This window comes from Hyla sarda, chromosome 11, assembly GCF_029499605.1.
Source record: "Hyla sarda isolate aHylSar1 chromosome 11, aHylSar1.hap1, whole genome shotgun sequence".
Classification (NCBI taxonomy): Eukaryota; Metazoa; Chordata; class Amphibia; order Anura; family Hylidae; genus Hyla; species Hyla sarda.
The window spans coordinates 19489545-19510737 of NC_079199.1; the positions used below are offsets into that span (position 1 = coordinate 19489545).

General features: G+C 44.0%; 1 protein-coding gene across 9 annotated transcripts in view; it reads right to left on the bottom strand.

Moving 5' to 3' along the window:
- The window catches only part of HHIPL1 (HHIP like 1), a 58716-nt gene extending 37959 nt beyond the window's left edge, over window positions 1-20757 (bottom strand). For 7 of the 9 annotated variants that reach the window (XR_008849053.1, XM_056547280.1, XM_056547278.1 and 4 more), the window contains exons 1-8: window positions 20378-20757; window positions 15025-15671; window positions 14152-14295; window positions 12733-13061; window positions 7620-7746; window positions 5923-6068; window positions 3883-3964; window positions 2344-2426 (exon numbers count right to left, since the gene is read on the bottom strand). Coding sequence is in view for 8 of the 9 variants with exons in the window: in XM_056547280.1 (XP_056403255.1) it covers window positions 2344-2426; window positions 3883-3964; window positions 5923-6068; window positions 7620-7746; window positions 12733-13061; window positions 14152-14295; window positions 15025-15671; window positions 20378-20731 (1912 nt within the window). In the remaining variant the exon portion in view is untranslated. Of the gene's footprint in view, window positions 1-2343; window positions 2427-3882; window positions 3965-5922; window positions 6069-7619; window positions 7747-12732; window positions 13062-14151; window positions 14296-14516; window positions 14630-15024; window positions 15672-20377 lie in introns of those variants that run through there. The other 2 variants (XM_056547282.1, XM_056547283.1) reach the window with 2 other exon arrangements.
- Between the last annotated feature and the right edge of the window lie 436 nt (window positions 20758-21193).

The following is a 21193-nucleotide window of genomic DNA, read 5'->3' on the forward strand; positions in this document are numbered from 1 at the left end:
TGCCTCATTTTTCTATTTTAGATATATTGGAACAATAAAAAATGGATGCAAAGTAGACCCTTCTCTTAGCCATTACACCGATTAGAAAAAAAAATAAAATTATAAAAAAATATGTAACTTTCTAAATCTGGTGGAAAATGGGTTAAACCTAAGAGTAGTGATTTAATAATGCTGCTACTTGATACTACGTGGAAGTCACAGAGTTCTTCATCTGGTCCAGATCCTATCAGACCTCCCTCTATGCCAGCACTTTATGTACTATTAATAGTCTCTATGATGAGAGTGCTGATCTGAGAGCAGACCTGCGTCACAGCCTCACAGAACGGGCCAATGGGTCATTGTGCATGTAGATTACTTGCATAACGACGATTCCATGGAAAAGATCTTTGTTGCCAAGACAACCAACACAGCTCAAGAACCATTCTCTGAACAGCGCTGACCTACATACGCCCGTGGCCAGAGGACCAGCGCAACATTCTCTGAGCAAAACTCTGATGCGCTGCCCAATAACAATAGCCTGCCTGCTGTCAAAGACATAATTCACACTGCACAATCATTGAAAGAAAATGATTGCGCTTAATGTTTAAAACTGAATGTTTTGTGTTGTACTGATCCTGTATCAGTCCTGAGTTATATCCTGTATTATACTCCAGAGCTGCAGTCACTATTCTGCTGGTGAGGTCACTGTGTACATACATTACTTCTCCTGTACTGATCCGGAGTTATAGCCTACATTATACTCCAGAGCTGCACTCACTATTCTGCTGGTGAGGTCACTGTGTAAATACATTACATTACTTATCCTGTACTGATCCTGAGTTATAGCCTACATTATACTCCAGAGCTGTACTCACTATTCTGCTGGTGAGGTCACTGTGTACATACATTACATTACTTATCCTGTACTGATCCTGAGTTATATCCTGTATTATACTCCAGAGCTGTACTCACTATTCTGCTGGTGAGGTCACTGTATACATACATTACATTACTTATCCTGTACTGATCCTGAGTTATATCCTGTATTATACCCCAGAGCTGTATTCACTATTCTGCTGGTGGGGTCACTGTGTACATACATTACATTACTTATCCTGTATCAATCCTGAGTTAAATGATGTACTATACTCCATACTATACTATCTCGTAGTAATCCTAAGTAACAATCTGTTACTAATTTATCTACCAGCCTTATAGTCTATCCCACTGCAGATTTATATGGTGCAAAATCTTCATTGATAACTAAATCTTTGCGGTTGGTTGTTTCCCAGGTGGCTTGTGACCACTTTGGGAGATTTGTGGAATTGCACTGTTCCCTGGGTTCTTTTTCCTTTCTTCTTGTCTCTGTTTATGTACCTCCTCCTTTTCAGATCTCTGTATTGGATTACTGACAAACTGTTGTCTTTTCCTTCTGACCCAGTCCTTTTTATAGGTGACTTTAATGTGGCTCCAGATCCCCAGCTCGACCTGCTGCTGCTGCTGACCACTGCTGCTGACCCTGGCTCTCCTACCTTTACTGACTGCCGCCTGGCGCTGGGCCTGACCGACCTCTGGAGACGGAAGTGCCTGACTGCAACTGCATGCCGGGATGTGAGCATGTATGAGTGTCTGGTTTTGTTTGTCTGTGTTGGGCCTTTCTCCAGTCAGGTCTCGGATCAGGCTCTTATAAGCTGAAGGCATGTGTTTAATCCTAAATGTACAAAAAAGGAAGTTGCAACAGCACTCTAGGTAAAAAAAATGGAGGCTCTTAGCACATTTTTTGATCAAAATGTGGCACCCTCTTTAGCCGTGCACCCCACCCCTCTCAGACTGGAGGTGGTTTAGTCAATGGAGGATCCAACATGTCACACAGTCAGAGGCTATATGCACAGCAGAGGTGAGTTATCATGTTAGGGTCCCATCCGATATGAGGCCCCCTCCGCGTGGTGGATGGGGGGGGGGGGCACATTTTGATCAAAAAGTGCTCTAAGAGCCTCCATTTTTTGACCTAGAGTGCTGTTGCAACTTTCTTTTTTGTACATTTTGTATTTGCCACAGCAGCGGGCACCTGTGTATTCGGTTGTTGTGCTGGCTATTTTTCCTTATGTGTTTAATCCTACCTTGAATCCCTGTGTTTGTTCTGATACTGGTCTCTGAGACCTACGGTGACTGTTGTTTTTCTGTTTCACACACTATAGACACACTATATTATATATATATATATATATATATATATATATATATATATATACACACACTATATATATATATATATATATATATATATATATATATATATATATGATATACAGTACATAGATGTTTTGCCTCTTTAAATATTTTGCAGAGCATTTCTGCACTTACTTTCTTTTGGTACAAAGGGCAAAGTGGCGCTCCTCGTCTTCACTGGTATCGGATGGAAACGGCATTTGCCCGGCGGGGCCCTCCTGTGGCAACAGAGAGTACTTATCAAAGCGTGTAATTCGGAGCCTGAGAGAAAGCTTCCCGGAGATCAGCTGCCATTTACAGCAATCAGAGCCCCAGAGCGACTGCACATAAGAACCATCCATCTGATGTGTATTCCTAATTACGGCGCATTAATGATTCATGACGGCGCTCGCCGGGCAATTTGAGCGATAAATTCATCAGTCCGCAAGCACAAGGGAGGACCGCCAGGCCTCATGATCGCAGCCCGGGCACATCTGCCAGAGCGTTAATTTGCCGGCGTCATCCGATAAGCAGTGCAGGTATTACCAAGCACCGGGAGGCTGAATACATTACGATAGCTGTGTCCGGTGTCGCCTTACGTGTTTTCGTGTAGCGGTTGTCACAACCATAATGGGATCATTGTTGTTCTTAATTAGATGGAGAATAATTCCGGATGAGATAGAGATCTGTCTATTATGTTCCAGCACATATTTAATGTGTTGTGTTTTTTTTTTTGGCATAACTAATGTATCCTGTTATAACTAGTGCAAAAGTTTTGATCGGTCAGGGTCTTAGCACTTAGACCCTGACTAATTACTAGAACGAGCAGGGAGACAAGCACGTGGTTAGGGACTCTCCCTGCTCCCAGCCTTTTGCTGTCTGTTGTAATTTCGCAGTAGCTTGAGAGCTACAGGTAGAAAAAGACAGTGGTCTGCAAACCGTGGACCTCCAGCTGTTGCAAAACTACAACTCTTAATATGGGCATTCTGAAAGTTGTAGTTTTGCAACAGCTGGAGTCACCCTGGTAGGAAAACACTGCCATAGACTTACATTATACGTTTGTTGCTATCATGTGTCACAAAGACGAAAGCACACACTTAGTGATCTCATCTCCCGGCTGGATCTAGCAATAGGTCAGGGTCTGAACACTCAGACCCCGACTGATCAAAATGTCTTTGCAACATGCCAAAAGTTTATTTAAAGGAAAACGGTCATCTGTTGACCCACACTAAACACAATACACTGGGTTATAGTGTGGATGAACAGGAGACTAATGAGGGGTTAATGGGTTAAATACGTTCCTGCAGGCCGGAGATCTGTTCCTGCGAAGATCTTCTTCCATAGTGAATTGCGCGCCGTGGCCGGGCCAGCTGGCTTAATATGGATATTCATTGCCGCGGGTCATGTGAGCACTGCGCCAACAGAGCGCTAATGTGACCAGCGGAAATGAATATTCATATTGAGCCGGCGGGCCCGCCTCCAGCGCGCAATTCATTATGGAAGAAGATCTTCGCAGGGACAGATCTCCGGCCTGCAGGTACTTATTTAACCCATTAACCCCTCATCGGTCTCCTGTTCAACCACACTATAACCAATGTATTGGGTTTAGTGTGGGTGAACAGATGACCATTTTCCTTTTAAAGTGGCAGTGCCCATTTAAATTATAAACATTTGATAAATTCCGGATAATTTCACCTTGAGGTGTCTATAATCTTGTACACGACACCGGTGGGGGATGTGGCACTTGGTATACCAGTAGACATGAAGTAAAGTTCTCCTAAAAAAGAAGACAAAATTTAGGAAAATTTATATCAAAGGGAATTTTTTCAGAGATTATATATATATATATATATATATATATATATATATATTACCTATAGTAAAAAGTCGTTGTTCAACCTTCAAGTATTTATAATATATAGAATTTTTGGAATCATTTTTTATCGCTTTCCTTTTATGCATTATTATTATTATTCAGTGCTTGCAATACCCAGGGTCACCGAATTTGCTAGAGCGTTCTTTGAAAGGGCTTTTTTGTTCCGACTAATAAAGAAAGCCCTTTATAAGTCTTAGCAGGTAAATTGGATGTTTTTGAGAGTTTTTGATGTTTTTGAGAGTTTTTGTATCTTGTATTCGCCTAGCTCAGATAGACACGTTTGCAATAGACTGACTTTTATTGCTGCATTTTCATAGTTTGTATTACCATTGTTCAATTACCTAACCTTGAAAATTTTTTGCCACTGAGCCTAAAAACACTGCTGAAGGGTTAACAAAAACCTGCAAAAGTAAAAATGCAAACATGTGGGTATGGCATTTTTTATTTCACTATTGACTGCTAGCTTACATCCTGCAGCTGTGTTTTTGGCCAAAAAGTATCATGCGGCAAGTATGGCATTATTTGGGGTGTTTTTGGACATAAAAATGGGCCCCGATTTACTATTGCATACCCCACCTGGGTTGTGCACCAAAATGTGGCACATTGCGCCACAAATTGGGTCTGCACCAGAATTTCCACCCCCCCCAAAAAAAAAAAAAAACACAGACCAGCTCTCCATTTGATTTAGAAAACCAGCAAAACGGGTGTGACCACCAGGAAAAGGGGGTGTGGCTGCCGAAAAAAGGAGTGTTCCAAACATTTTCAAAAAATCCCAACATATTTACTAAGGTTTCCACGGAAATGTTGGTGGATTTGAGACCTGGAAAACCCGACAGCTCAGAGCAGTTGTAAGAGAAAGTGAAAAACGTAGGGAACCATTAGTGAATACCGTGAAAAAATACTTGCCGGGAAACAAAACCCACAAAGAAAACTACACTTCACTCTTGGTAAATTTTAAAGAGAAATCCAAAAAGAAATGCATTTCCTGTGATGTCCTGACCACAGTGCTCTCTGCTGACCTCTGCTGTCCATTTTAGGAACTGGAGAAAATCCCCATAGCAAACATATGCTTCTCTGGACAGTTCCTAAAATGGACAGCAGAGGTCAGCAGAGAGCACTGTGGTCAGGACATCACAGAAAATGCATTTCTTTTTGGATTTCTCTGTACTATACAGCCCCTAAAAAGTACTGGAAGGATTAAGATTTTTTAATAGAAGTGATTTACAAATCTGTTTAACTTTCTGGCACCAGTTGATTTAAAAAAAAAAAAGTTTTCCACGGGAGTACCCCTTTAAAGGGGCACTTTGTAGGAAAAAAAAATGTTTTCAAATCAACTGGTGCCAGAAAGTTATACAGATTTGTAAATTACATCTATTAAAAAATCTTAATCCTTCCAGTACTTATCAGCTTCTGTATGCTCCACAGGAAGTTGTGTAGTTCTTTCCAGTCTGACCACAGTGTTCTCTGCTGACACGTCTGTCCACGTCAGGAATTGTCCAGAGTAGGAGCAAATCCCAATAGCAAACCTCTCCTGCTCTGGACAGTTCCTGACATGGACAGAGGTGTCAGCAGAGAGCACTGTGGTCAGACAGAAAATAACAACACAACTTCCTGCGGAGTATACAGCAGCTGATAAGTACTGGAAGGATTAAGATTTTTAAATAGAAGTAATTTACAAATCTGTGTAACTTTCTGGCACCAGTTGATTCTTAAACATTTTTTTCCACTGGAGTACCCCTTTAAAAGGAGGATACAGACTATCCCAACCCTTTACCCCAAGATCTTGTGCGGACAGTCATTCACCCACTAGCTCTTTGGCTATAGAGATATAGGATAGGGCTTGAGTTTATCCCATGTACCTGCTTCATCCTCCGCAAAAGAGATTATGTACTGATAATAGTTATTGATAAGGCCGGGGAACATGCACGTCTGTCCCATCCCCATACAGATCTCATGGTACTGCCACTCCCCTGTATTCTGGTTTTCCTTCAAGGCCATCAATCTCCTGTACAGATGGAAAAAACAAAAACTCAATTTAAAAAAATTGTGTCAATCCACAAATGTAATATTTGTAAACAATTTTAAAGTTACATAAAGAAATACAGCAATTCTGCCAAATTCTAATTCTATGCACTAGTTCAGTGGTCTCCAAACTGTGGACCTCCAGCTGTTGCAAAACTACAACTCCCAGCATGCCCGGACAGCCGTTGGCTGTCCGGGCACGCTGGGAGTTGTAGTTTTGCAACATCTGGGGGTCCACACTTTGGATGACCACTGCCCTAGATATATTATTCATTTTATACTTTTCTTTTTTTTTTTTTTTTTTTTTTTTAACACCTGAATGGGTCAGAGCAAAACTGACACTACTGGGTCCCGACGGATCCCATTGACTTCAATGGAGTCCGTCGGGTGTCTGGTATTTTAAAGGAGTGTGAACAAGCTCTAAGCCAGCTAAGAGCTGCCATAGAAAAGAAAGAAACATCTTCTGTGTCTTTCAAGAAGACAATTATAACATATTATTGAACCATGTAAAAAAAGAAAAAAAAAGAAAAAAAAAGAAATAAAAAAAAAATAACAACCCCAAAAGTAAAGCCGAACTCCAGACGAAAAAAAAAATGTCTTCAAAGCAATTGGTGTCTGAAAGTTTGTAAATTGTATGCTCTCTGCTGCCACCTCTGTCCATGTCAGGAACTGTCCAGAGCAGGAACAAATCCCGTTAACAAACTTCTCCTGCTCTGAACAGTTCCTGACATGGACAGAGGTGTCAGCAGAGAGCACTGTGGTCAGACTGGAAAGAACTACACAACTTCTTCTGGAGCATACAGCAGCTGATAGGTACTGGAAGGATTAAGAGTTGTAAATAGAGGTAAATTACAAATCTTTTTAACTTTCTGGAAACCAGTTAACCTGAAAAAAAATTATATTTATTTCACAAAAATGTTGTGTCCCCATACTATTCAGAATATAATCCTGTCCGGCTGCAGCACCATCTTTTTCCCAGCTGAAGCACAGGCATAGACAAAGTCTGGGAAGTGAGGGCTGGACTAGCACTCCTCTGTGCTCACTCCTGTCCTATCAGACTGCAGCATGAAAACAGAGAGGAGGGGGTTAACAGAGCAGCCTGCAGTGATTGGATGAAGAGACCCAGCACAGCAGACTCAGGGAAGAAGTGAATGCATGGTGAGTGAGGGCGGGCTCAGTGCTAGTCTCAGACACGCCCCCCCCAAGTAGTGGATGTCAGAATGAGTGAGCAGCAGAACAGGGATTTGTGAGCCAAATACAGAAGCCAGACACATAACAAAAAGACATGTAAAGCATCTGCATGACAGATAAGTATTATTTTTTTTCTGTGATATGACAGGTATGCGTTAAAATCCGATTTTAAACAGAAGAATTCCCTTATGGATTATCTATGCTCCATCTGTTTCAGATTTTCCGGGATTCCACATTATTATTGCGGTTCTATAGATGATATAACCTTCCGGATGATCACATAAGATTATGGGAATTTCACTGCATTACTGAAGCTTATAGCACTTGATAAGGTTAGACGTACCCGCTCATAAAATCTCCGAATATATAAAGTCCATTAAGGTTTGGATATTCGCAGCCTCTGTACACGTACCCACCAGTGACTGATTTCCCCAGTTTATGAGGATAGGCGAAAATCGGAAGAACGTCATCTGTGCAGAAACATAGTGGTTGATTTAGATAACATCTATAGATTGGGATTACAAAAAATTTACATATTATCCAAATATCTAATATATTCCATAATCCGTATTTTGGCCAAAAAAACCCTGACCCCCCACATGCTTCTTCAGATGATTGTTTAACCTTATAGCAGGGTTTGCCAACCGGGGTGCCTCCAGATGTTATAAAACTACAACTCCCAGCATGCCCGGACAGCCTTCGGCTGTCCGGGCATGCTGGGAGTTGTAGTTTTGCAACATCTGGAGGCACCCTGGTTGGGAAACCCTTCCCTATAGTAATTGGAGTTTGGTACAGGTGTACGGGTATTGCAGACAAAATGTGGTCACATTAGGGTTGCAGAATGAAGCTTAATAGACAGTTTACGGTATAAAATAAGAGAATGTATAAGATATGAGAGCTCACCATCACTAGTCCTACAGCACCATTTGTTTCATTCCAGCATAGCTGCATCTATGCATTTCATTACTGTAACTGGGTCATGTAATCACCAGTCTGACCCACAGAAAAAAACATGGCTTAATGTGTAAGAGGAAGGGGTCAGTCCTGGGTCAGGTGAGTTCTTGTGAACTCCAAGATGACATAATAATGATGCCTTCTAGCAGTTCAAAGCCCCCTCCCCACCCAGCTCTATCTGTATACTGCTCCTGCCATCTCTATGGGATCGGAATATGTAGTAGTTATACACCTCCCATCCAGCTCTATCTGTATACTGCTGCTATCTCTGTGGGATCAGAATATATAGTAGTTATACACCTCCCATCCAGCTCTATCTGTATACTGCTGCTATCTCTGTGGGATCAGGATATATAGTAGTTATATATCTCTCCTCCAGCTCTATCTCTATGGGATCAGAATATATAGTAGTTATACACCTCCCATTCAGCTCTATCTGTATACTACTACTACTATCTCTATGGGATAAGAATATATAGTAGTTATATACCTCCTATTCAGCTCTATCTGTATACTGCTGCTGCTATCTCTATGGGATCAGGATATATAGTAGTTATACACCTCCCATCCGGCTCTATCTGTATACTACTACTGCTGCTGCTGCTATCTCTATGGGATCAGAATATATAGTAGTTATTATACACCACCGATTCAGCTCTATCTATATACTACTGCTGCTGCTGCTGCTATCTCTATGGGATCAGAATATAGAGTAGTTATACACCTCCCACTCAGCTCTATCTGTATACTGCTGCTGCTGCTGCTGCTATCTCTATGGGTTCTGGATATATAGTAGTTATACACCTCCCCTAAGGCTGTATTATTATTATTTTTTTTTTTTGCCATGATTTTCCCATGGCAAAAAATGTGCTCTTTATCCCAACGGCACAAATCGAAGTAAAAAAAATGTGCGTGTGTGTGTGTATATATATTTTTTTATTTTTTTTTTTTTTTTTTTTTAACAGCAGTTTTGGAAAATCCAGGCAAAAATACACTTTAAATAAGAAAATGTATCAAAACTGCATGTAGTGTGAACTGATATCAACCCACTTAAGAGTCTCAGCTGTTTAGGTTTCTGGATTTTAGCCAGGTGATTAGGTTTGTCTCATTAAGTGAATTGCACTGACGAGACTCTAAACCTCTCTCTCTGCAAAGCCAGAGGAATAGGAATTAGTATGAGTAAGAACCCATGCCTGTCACATCTGATAAAACAGGTAAGCACAAGAACCTTTACATTATTCTCTAATACTGCCATATACTGCACTATATAGAAAAAAACTAGTTCCCGGAGTGCTTCTTTAAGACAAAAAAAAGCTTTATACATCCAGAAATGGCTGGGTACTTATAGAGAATTTTTTTGCAATTATTAGATACAGTAAATCATTAACAAATTCATAAAAAAGTAACATTATTAACACAAATCTCCAACCAGATCTGAAGAGGTGAATGCGGCCGTGCTGGCTCCTACAGCCTGAGAATCTAACAGTAAAGTGCAGAACATTGCAGCCTATGCTAAGACGTAACCTCAGAAACTCCAGAAATGGTGGGAGTTGTCATGGAGCTTAAAGGCCATAGAGCAAAGTATTGTTAGGGAGAATTTAACACGGCTTGGCATGAATGAAGCGGGCCCCAGGGCGACACTGAAGCTGCCGCTTTGGGTACATATTCCAACTCGTGGCACAAAATAGCTGTGAATGGAGGGTGTACATACTATAGACAGACCAGACGGCTGCTATGGGGCCCTTAAGGGTGTATTCACACTTACAGTATCCAAGGCATATTTGATGCACAGGATTTGAAGCTGCAGATTTGAAAAAGTGTTCAGTCATTTCCTTTACATTGAAATCTGCAGCTTCAAATCCTGTGCATCAAAAATGTCCAGAATATGGTATGTATGACTAGACCATGATGAAGAGTTGTTCTCATCCCCATTGCTACTAACAGGCAAGATGCTCTGCAAGACTACAGTCTCCAGGAAACCAGGTAGTGGGGAATTGGAATAAGGGTTAAAGGGGTACTCCGGTGGGGGAAAAAAAAGGTTTTAATCAACTGGTGCCAGAAAGTTAAACAGATTTGTAAATTACTTCTATTAAAAAATCTTAATCTTTCCAGTACTTATTAGCTGCTGAATACTACAGAGGAAATTTTCTTCTTTTTGGAACACAGGGCTCTCTGCTAAATCAGGAGCACAGTGCTCTCTGCTGACACCTCTGTCCATTTTAAGAACTGTCCAGAGTAGGAGAAAAGCCCCATATCAAACATATGCTGCTATGGTCAGTTCCTAAAATGGACAGAGAAGTCAGCAGAGAGCACTGTGCTCGTGATGTCAGCAGAGAGCTCTGTGTACCAAAAAGAAAATAATTTCTTCTGTAGTATTCAGCAGTTAATAAGTACTGGAAGGATTAAGATAATTTAATAGAAGTAATTTACAAATCTGTTTAACTTTCTGGCACCAGTTGATTAAAAAAAAAAAAAAAAAGTTTTCCACTGGAGTACCCCTTTAAGGCCCCCATACATTTTAGAAAAAAAAGTTGGCCTGGTGGCCTCCTAACTCTCTGAAATATGATGTCAGGGGGACAGAAGGCTCTGGCATGTTGAATTTCAGATTCCAGAACTTTCAGAGAGATAAGAAACTGCCAGAGGAGTCTGGCCGCAGCTTACCTCTCCTCTTTCTCTATACACTGCTCAAAAAAATAAATGGAACACTTAAACAACACAATGTAACTCCAAGTCAATGACACTTCTGTGAAATCCCACTGTCCACTCAGGAAGCAACACTGATTGACAATCAATTTCACATGCTGTTGTGCAAATGGAACAGACAACAGGTGGAAATTATAGGCAATTAGCAAGACACCCCCAATAAAGGAGTGATTCTTCAGGTGGTTCCTATGCTTCCTGGCTGATGTTTTGGTCACTTTTGAATGCTGGTGGTGCTTTCACTCTAGTGGTAGCATGAGACGGAGTCTACAACCCACACAAGTGGCTCAGCTAGTGCAGCTCATCCAGGATGGCACATCAATGTGAGCTGTGGCAAGAAGGTTTGCTGTGTCTGTCAGCGTAGTGTCCAGAGCATGGAGGAGCTACCAGGTGAAAGGCCAGTACATCAGGAGACATGGAGGAGGCCATAGGTGGGCAACAACCCAGCAGCAGGACCACTACCTCTGCCTTTGTGCAAGGAGGAGCAGGAGGAGCACTGCCAGAGCCCGGCAAAATTACCTCCAGCAGGCCACAAATGTGCATGTGTCCACTCTTATAGGCCAACACCATGCAGTACATTTGGCATTTGCCAGAGAACACCAAGATTGGCAAATTCGCCACTGGCGCCGTGTGCTCTTCATAGAGGATAGCAGGTTCACACTGAGCACATGTGACAGACGTGACAGAGTCTTGAGACGCCGTGGAGAACGTTCTGCTGCCTGCAACATCCTCCAGCATGACCGGTTTGTCGGTGGGTCAGTAATGGTGTGGGGTGGCATTTCTTTGGGGGGGGTGCACAGCCCTCCATGTGCTTGCCAGAGGTAGCCTGACTGCCATTAGGTACCGAGATGAGATCCTCAGACCCCTTGTAAGACCATATGCTGGTGCGGTTGGCCCTGGGTTCCTCCTAATGCAAGACAATGCTAGACCTCATGTGGCTGGAGTGTGTCAGCAGTTCCTGCTAGAGGAAGGCATTGATGCTATGGACTGGCCCGCCCGTTCCCTAGACCTGAATCCGATTGAGCACATCTGGGACGTCTCGCTCCATCCACCACAGACTGTCCAGGAGTTGGCGGATGCTTTAGTCCAGGTCTGGGGTTGTAGGGAGGTCATACGGGCACGTGGAGGCCACACACACTACTGAGCCTCATTGTGACTTGTTTTAAGGACATTACATAAAGTTGGATCAGCCTGTAGTGCAGTTTTCCACTGTGATTTTGAGTGTGACTCCATATCCAGACCTCCAGGGGTTGATACATTTGATTTCCATTGATAATTTTTGTGTGATTTTGTTGTCTGCGCATTCAACTATGTAAAGACGAAAGTATTTCATACGATTAGTTCATTAATTCAGATCTAGGATGTGTTATCTTAGTGTTCCCTTTATTTTTTTGAGCAGTGTAAAACACAGGAACGCTTGGCCGAGCGGGTGCATGTGAATGGGAGGAGCAAGAGAAAAGGATGGTCCTTCTTTCCAATCACTGATTTAGAGTTATTGTTCAGTAAAGTTTCACCCACTGTTGGGACTGAGAAGGGACTGTTATCTGTTCAGTTCCCTGCAGCGTCACCAGATACTTAGTTAAGCATTACATAGTTCCCGCTGAAATCCCTTCTAATTTTCAAAGTGTACAAAATTGACACTACATAGAATGGCCCATTGGGTTTAGGAGTCATGGCAGTCCAAGTACATGGATCCTAATAAACACAAGATTCAGATGTTTAGTGGATTTCCCCTTTAAATAACCATGAGCATCAGATCATATACTCGGCAGATGTGCTGCCAGGCGGTAGGCAATTATTACCTAGTGAAGAATTGGCGCACAGTTTTTTATCATAGCAGCTGAAGCCTTCCCTGGCTCTCCAGCCATAATTTTTTCCTTTCTCTACAATGTCGACTTCTTCAAATTTATTTTGTCCTACATCTCCACAGAACAGGCGTCCTTTCCCTTCCTTTGTCTGGGGGTCTCCCCTATCAAATGAGCAGCGCCACATGTTCCTCACCCCGTAAGCATAGACTTCGGGCCTGGCAGATGGGTCATTGACAAACGGGTTGTCTGGTGGGATTCGGTAAAGAGGTCCGTGGTTGTTATGGTTCACGTCAATACGGAGGACTTTGCCTAATAAAGTGGATCTAAAAATGAGAAAAGGACAAAAGGCATGACACAAAGAAAAAATGCAAAAATCTAAAAATTCGGCCTTGGATTTAATTATTGCCCTACCATTCACCAAAGTGTGACTTCCATACCTGATGGTCCTGGGAAGGGAAGACCTCCAACTCTAGGCACCGGCATAAGAAATACTCTCCACAGGGAAGGGCATAACTATCTGATTGCAGGGGGTCCAACCACTGGGACTCCACGCAATCTCGAGAATAGGGTCACAAGTCAGGCATACACGCCACCCATCTATTCATTCTTTAACTGAGCTGTCAGAGATAGCCAAGTACAGCAATCGGCTGTCTCTGTGGCTCCTATAGAAAATGGATGAAGGAGCAGCGTGCATGCGCAACCCGCTGCTCCACTCCAACGGGAAACTTGAGATCGAAATCTCGGGGGTCCCACCATTCACAATTAGACAGTTTTCCCCTATCACTTTAATATAGGAGCAGCACTTTGCTATCTTCGGCAGCTCTCATAGACAATGAATGGAGCAACAGCTTTAGTTGGTTTTTAAAGGGGACCTCCATTGCCAAACGCTGTTCCAAACGCTGGGTGCGGGCTGCGGGGGTCATGATGTCACGGCCACGCTCCCTCAATGCAAATCTATGGGAGGGGGCGTGGCGGCTGCCATGCCCCCTCCCATAGACTTGCATTGAGGGGGGGTGGTGTGACATCACGAGGGGGCATGTCCATGACATCACAACCCCCGCAGCCCGCGCCCAGCGTTTGGAACAAAATTTCCGAATGCTGGGGCACGCTGGGGCAGTGGAGTGCCGCTTTAATAAAGGGTGACTGGTACGTTTGCTGTACCAGTGTAAGCAAAACTTATATATATATATATATATATATATATATATATATATATATAAAAAAAAAACATAAAATTCTAACAAAAATTTCAAAAAGAAAAAACTGAGTATAGCTGAATAAACTTTGTCGTGGTTACCAGGCTCCTATGAATTTGTTATATATATCTGGAGGACAAAAAGCAAATTCAGCAAAGATTATTAGAAACTGAACGTAGCACAGAAGTTCCCCGAGGATAAAAGTGAATGTTCTTACTTGTTCTGAGCATTTCCAAACTTTCCGAACGGATCTCCGGCCATGCCTCCGTCTCCAATAAATATGTATAGGAAGCCGTCATCTCCAAAGAGTATCTCCCCGCCATTATGATTGGATGCCGGCTCCTCCACTTCTAAGATTATCCTAATAATAAGAGAAAAATTTAATAATTTAAGTCCCGGGACTTCTTCGGCAGATTCTACCGAAACATTGAACATAAATCAGATTTTTAGCGACAGAACGTCCGACATGTGAACAGATCAGTAGAATCCAACTGGACTCAATGGCTGCTGCAAATGGAATCTGCCTGGAATTTTCGTGTGTAAATTCCAGTCAGAGTTTCCATAGTGTAAACAGGGACTTACATCGAGGGGGAGATGTATTGCTCTGCCTTATAGAAAGATTCGCTGTGTTGCCCATAGCAACCAATCACAGCTCAGCTTTAATTTCTCCTATTGCTGTGGTAAAATGAAAGCAGAGCTGTGATTGGTTGCCATAGGCAACAAAGAGAATCTTATTATGAGACAACACAATAAATCTCCACAACTTGGAGCGTTATTGTACATTGTAATTGTCTATTTTTGTCCAACTTGCTTGTAAATTTAGCATTGGAACACCAGGGTCATATAGTAACCTCATTGAGTAATAAAAAACAAAAATAATACAAAACATTCCGCCAAATACAAATGTTGCATTATTTTCCTGGCATGAGGTTCTGGTCATGGGAGGGGACTTTGAAAAAAGGCAGTAAATCTCTGTGTTTTTATTATCCCGTGGAGGTTCCAGACAGGTGGCGCTGTGCCCAGAGAAGCAGCTCGCATTAATAATCGAAAGGGCCGCCCACCAGGCTGGCGAACACGTGTGGAAAATTACCTCTCTGAGCTGTGATCGACCGTGTTCATGTCATGAGTGGAAACTCTGAACTCGCTGATTCGGATGATCTCATCGAAGCCAATTTCCACCGAGTAGTAAACATAGACTTTGCCATTATGCTTAAAATTTGGATGGAAGACAATTCCTAGAAACCCTCGCTCGTCGCCTTCCCAGGGCGAGGTCAGGACGGCTTGAGAGATGTTTAAAAATGGCTTTTCCAGTCTGGAGCGGTCAGGGAGATAGGTCCATACGAGACCAACCTGCTCCGCCACAAAGAAGCGATGTGTGCCGTCGTTGGCGTGGACCATGGCAACCGGATTCTGGAGGCCATTCGCCACTTCTTCCAGGCATAGCTGCAGACAGCCCTCTGAGTCAGCCGTCACTAAGCCCAAGTTCTGGTTGAGTTTTGTGTTCACTAACAAACGGGGGAAACAGTAATCGACGTCATCTAGAGCCAAGTGGCGGCAGAATTTGGCCATATTCCCTTCCAAAGCCAGTAATTCTTTGTCAGAAGTTATGTAGCGGAAAAGCGATCTGCATTTTTTCCAGACGTCCGCACAATAGTCCTCACAGAGTCCAGCCACCGAGCGCATTGGGGTGCTAGAGTCTTCTGCATCATATAGGTGAGCGGCGTAGGGAGAACACTCCTAAAATGGCAGAAAAAGGAGGAAGAGTAAGCGCCGCTATTCTTTGCGCACTTAAACTTAGAAAATACATTATAGCCTTAGGGTATGTTCACACTAAAACTTTTGACATAGATTTCATGCATTGGTTCCGTGTCAAAATCCATGTGAAATCCCTGACCATGTGCACACCTTCTTTTACTCTTAGGCTGGGTTCACACGCTCTCCAATTCACACAGCAGAATTTCTGCTACAGGAGTTTCATTGAAGTGAATTGGCTATAAATTCATGCCGAATTTTCATGCAGATTCCATGCAGAATTCTGCCATGTGAACTCGGCCTTAGGCTATGTTCACACCTCAGAATGTCCGTGTGAAACTCCATTTGGAATTCTGCACGGAAATTCCGCTGCAACAAAGTCCTATTGAATTCAAGGGATTCTGCTGTGCTGTGCACACGGCAAAATTTCCGTGCCAGATGTTTCCGGCATGGAAATTCCATTTTCCGTGTCTGCAGAAAGAATTAATCTGTTCATTCTTTCTGCAGACTCCACGCGGAATGCAGTCTCCGGAATGTCGAGCTTACATTCTGAAGTGTGAACATAGCCTTATTACTCTAAAAAAAATCATGAAAATGCATGTTTGAATGTTTGAAAGGATGAGTTAAAAAACAGGAATCCTCATATCACTTTGCATCAGTTTATTTTAAACAGTTTACATCATTTTTCTTCTGAGCACGCTCAGTTGGTCTGCTGCTGTTTCAGTCTCGAAACAAAAACAGAGACGGTCCAAAAATGACCCGACCGGAGTCACTAGCTGACTCTATCTGGCTCATTGAAATCAATAGGGTACGGCACGGGTATGGCTGGGATGCGGCAGCAGATGTTTTTTAAAACCACTCCCCAAAAAATGCCACACTCTCTGTATAGTGTTTTTGGGCATAAAAAAATGCTACAACCAAATGTTAGCTGGGAGTCAATAGGGAAGTATAAAAAGCCCAGACCCACATGGTGTTTTTCACCCTTTCGTGGCGTTTTTAAGCTCAGAACTATGGGGTTTTTCAAGATTTATGACAAATTGAGGGCTTTCGCGTCAAACTGTGCGACAAACAGCGCACATGATAAATTCCTGACCATTGCAATAAGTTAACCAGACAATTTAAAAATAAAAAAAGCTTCTAAAGCAAAAGTCCCAATGAAAAGTCTCTAAACAGCATCTAAGGGTCTATTCACATGGCAGAATTTGCGCTTGCGGAATTCCGCCTCAAATTATAACCCATAGACTTCTATGGGATTCCGCACTCCCATTCACACTTTTGAATTTCCGCTTCCAGAAATTCGGAAGTGTGAATGGGAGTGCAGAATCCCATAGAAGTCTATGGGCTTTAATCTGAGGTGCGGATTTTCGCAAGCGCAAATTCTGTTGTGTGAATAGACTGTGAGACAAATTTATACCACAAAAATAAGGTAAAAGCAATCATATATTCCCCCCCCCCCCCCCCCCCAATAGATCTATAGGTCATGGCCTTCTGTTGTCAAGGCATGATGGGAGTTGTAGTTTTGCAACAGCCTGAGAGCAACAGGTTGGGGAATATTGCTATAAAATAGTGGTCTTCAAACCGAGGACCTCCAGCTGTTACAAAACTATAACTCTCTCATGCTGGGAGTTGTAGTTTTGCAACAGCTGGAGGTCCACAGTTTGGAGAACACTGCTTTAAGGGATCCTGTGAAAGGTTGAAGAAGCAGCAACAGCAAACAGGCCCCAATCCGCAGCGACCTATGTGGGCGGTTATGTGGACGGCTGAGGTAAAGTTTGCACGACAGGGCCCAGGGCATCCAAGCTAATCCTTTATAGATCACTTTTAAAAAAAGTAAAGTAATAAATGAGCTGTAACACAATATCTCTGCAGCCCCACATCTAACCAGAGGCTGTCCTGGGAGGTCTATGGTGAGGTATTACTAGAGAGATTATGGCAGCTCCTGTCTTGTCCCATCAGCATTCATATCAATCACGGTGACACAGCGGTCCGGCCAGACGTGTGAGTTTTACGCAGCGGTATAGGGTTCTATAGAACAAAAACAGTCCCGACTAACCCCGCAGGAGGGCTCGCACCTTCTAACCTGGGCCCTTGGGCCGATTCTCACACAGACGTTTGTATACACCGCGGTGACCAGATAAACGTCTCCGAAACAATCCATTGTGGTGTCAGGAACTGCCCCATGGTATGTATGCCCTTGTTAAAAAAACACTGTACAGTGATCCCTCAACTTACAATGGCCTCAACATACAATGGTTTCAACATACAATGGTCTTTTCTGCACCATTGTAACTTGAAACCAGACTCAACATACAATGATATGGGATCTGCGAAACGTGTCAATGGCCGAAAGGAGCGACCAATCAGAATCCCTGTATTACTGAAGTGTACGCACTGACTGGTGTCTGGTAGCGCCCCCCTACAGTAAAGGGAGGTACTACATGTTCTGTACTACTTTTAACCCATGCCATGGTTAGCTGCTCCTTTGGACACCAAGTAAGGGCGGCTCCATGTTACTTTCTTAGGACATTGGGGGAGATTTATCAAAACCTGTCCAGAGAAAAAGTTGCCCAGTTGCCCATAGCAACCAATCAGATCGCTTATTTCAGTTTGCAGAGGCCTTGTTAAAAATGAAAGAAGCAATCTGATTGGTTGCTATGGGCAACTGGGCAACTTTTTCTCTGGACGGGTTTTGATAAATCTCCCCCATTGTGTGTACTGTATAGGACCCTGAAGAAGCTCCTGTCCTCCACATAGACCAGTGTTTCCCAACGAGGGCACCTCCAGCTGTTGCAAAACTACAACTCCCAGCATGCCCGGACAGCCCTTGGCTGTCCGGGCATGCTGGGAGTTGTAGTTTTGCAACAGCTGGAGGCGCCCTCATTGGAAACCACTGAAATAGACAGTGATTACAGCTCCCAGCAGATCTTTATTACTTTTATATGTAAGGATTTGCTTTATCTATATTAGTTATCTACTTATTTTACTTTAATCCTCACTTTTTCCTATTTTTGGATGACATTTTGGGGTTTTCAGAACCAATTACCAGGTTTCCATAGAGTTATGGTCTCAACATACAATGGTTTCAACATACAATGGTTGTCCTGGAGCCAATTAATATTGTAACTTGAGGGACTACTGTATAAGGGCATTTTAAGTTAAAAGAGGGGAACAATGCCCCCTTGAAATATAGAATTGCTACGAAGCGTAGCTTTTGTTTTGGAGGACCTAAATTCCATAATATTCCATTTCTCCTGCGGAGGCGCTGCAGAGAAATTAATCGCTTCCTTCGGCTATGTTCAAACCATGGAATTTCTTTGGGGAATCTGCACTGGAATTCCACATGGAACTTCCACAGTAGCAGAGTCCCATTGTATTAATTGGGATTCTGCTGCGCTGTGCGCACGGTGGAATTTCCGAGCCAGCTATTTCTGGCACAGAAGTTCCGAGCGGCGGCATAACATGCTGGCACTAGGACCGCACGGGAATGCATTCCGTGCGGAGTCTGCAGAAAGAATAGAGGTGTACATTCTTTCTGTGGACACCGGAATCAGAATTTCCGTGCCAGAAACATCTGACGCGGAAATTCCGAGGTGTGTAATGTGAAACAGAATCCAATGGGACTCTGCTGCTGCGGAATCTCCATGCTGAATTTCAATGCGGAATTCTGACGTGTGAACATAGCCTCAACCTGTTCATTCTTTCTACGGACTCCGCACGGAATACATAGCCGTCTATTAGACGTTCCTGTGCGGTCCTAGCACCGGCATGTTAGGCTATGTTTACACTTCGGAATGTCCGCACTGAAAACCTCTGTGCGGACATTCCGGAGACTAGGACAGGAATCTCACAGACAGCTATGCATTTCATGCAGAGTCCGTAGAAAGAATGGACGTGTCTGCGTGCCAGAAACATCTGATGCAGAAATTCCGCAGTGTGCACAGCGCAGCAGAATCCCGTTGAATTTAAGGAGAATCTGCTGCTGCGGAATCTCCGTGCAGAATTCCAATGTGGAATTCCACATGGAAATTCCGAGGTGTGAACATAGCCACAGACTGCTCCTCCTGTTACATCCCATTATCTTCCATGATGCCCGTTATCTAGGTTATGTTTTGTATCCTTCTCCCTCAGACCAGGAACATAACGTGATGTTCCCCTAAGATTGTAGGATTATCTCTCCATCATGAGTGTATGAAAATATACACTGTGGAAACAAATAGCTTTTTGTTGATGGAGTTGTTCCCCTGAAATTAAGTTCTTCCCCATCTACTCTTTCCTGGCACAGATCATGTGACTCCATACCTACTTACCTGGCACAGATCATGTGACTCCATACCTACTTACCTGGCACAGATCATGTGACTCCATACCTACTTACCTGGCACAGATCATGTGACTCCATACCTACTCTTACCTGGCATAGCATAAATGACTCCATAGTATCACCTGGCACAGATCATGTGACTCCATACCTACTCTTACCTGGCACAGATCATGTGACTCTATCCCCTCACCTGTCAGAGATCATGTGACCTCTCACCTGGCCGCCGTCCTCACATGGGGCACTCACCTGGCACAGATCATGTGACTCCATACCTACTCTTACCTGGCACAGATCACGTGACTCTATCCCCTCACCTGTCAGAGATCCTGTGACCTCTCACCTGGCCGCCGTCCTCACACGGGGCACTCACCTGGCACAGGATGTCCTGCACATGGGCAGCGCACAGCTCGTACCCAGCCTCATCCACGTGCCCCATCACCCGGTAGAACGTCTCCATGATCTCCCCGTCCCGGGAGGCGTCACAGCAGCCGAAGTCCCTGTATTGTACACAGAAGGAGAGAGGCTGCGGGGGCCGGAATGGGGGCTTAAAGTCCAAACACTGCGGGTGAGAGAGGGCCCGGGGCAGCAGAGCCGGGAGCAGCAGCCAGGCAGCCCATGGCAGCCCCATCCTGACAGCCCATGGCAGCCCCATCCTGACAGCCCATGGCAGCCCCATCCTGACAGCCCATGGCAGCCCCATCCTGACAGCCCATGGCAGCCCCATCCTGACAGCCCCAGCACTGAGACTCGATCCGGTTCATTCAGCTCGTCCCTCCCCAGTGATCTGCGGCAGCTGCACATTGTCCTGTTATGCAATAAGACCTGCCCCTGGGCTGAGCTCAGCCTGCACCCCCCTGCACCCCAGCCCTTATACTGAGCACCCCCTGCACCCCAGCCCTTATACTGAGCACCCCCCTGCACCCCAGCCCTTATACTGAGCACCCCCTGCACCCCAGCCATTATACTGAGCACCCCCCTGCACCCCAGCCCTTATACTGAGCACCCCCCTGCACCCCAGCCCTTATACTGAGCACCCCCTGCACCCCAGCCCTTATACTGAGCACCCCCCTGCACCCCAGCCCTTATACTGAGCACCCCCTGGACCCCAGCCCTTATACTGAGCACCCCCTGGACCCCAGCCCTTATACTGAGCACCCCCCTGCACCCCAGCCCTTATACTGAGCAC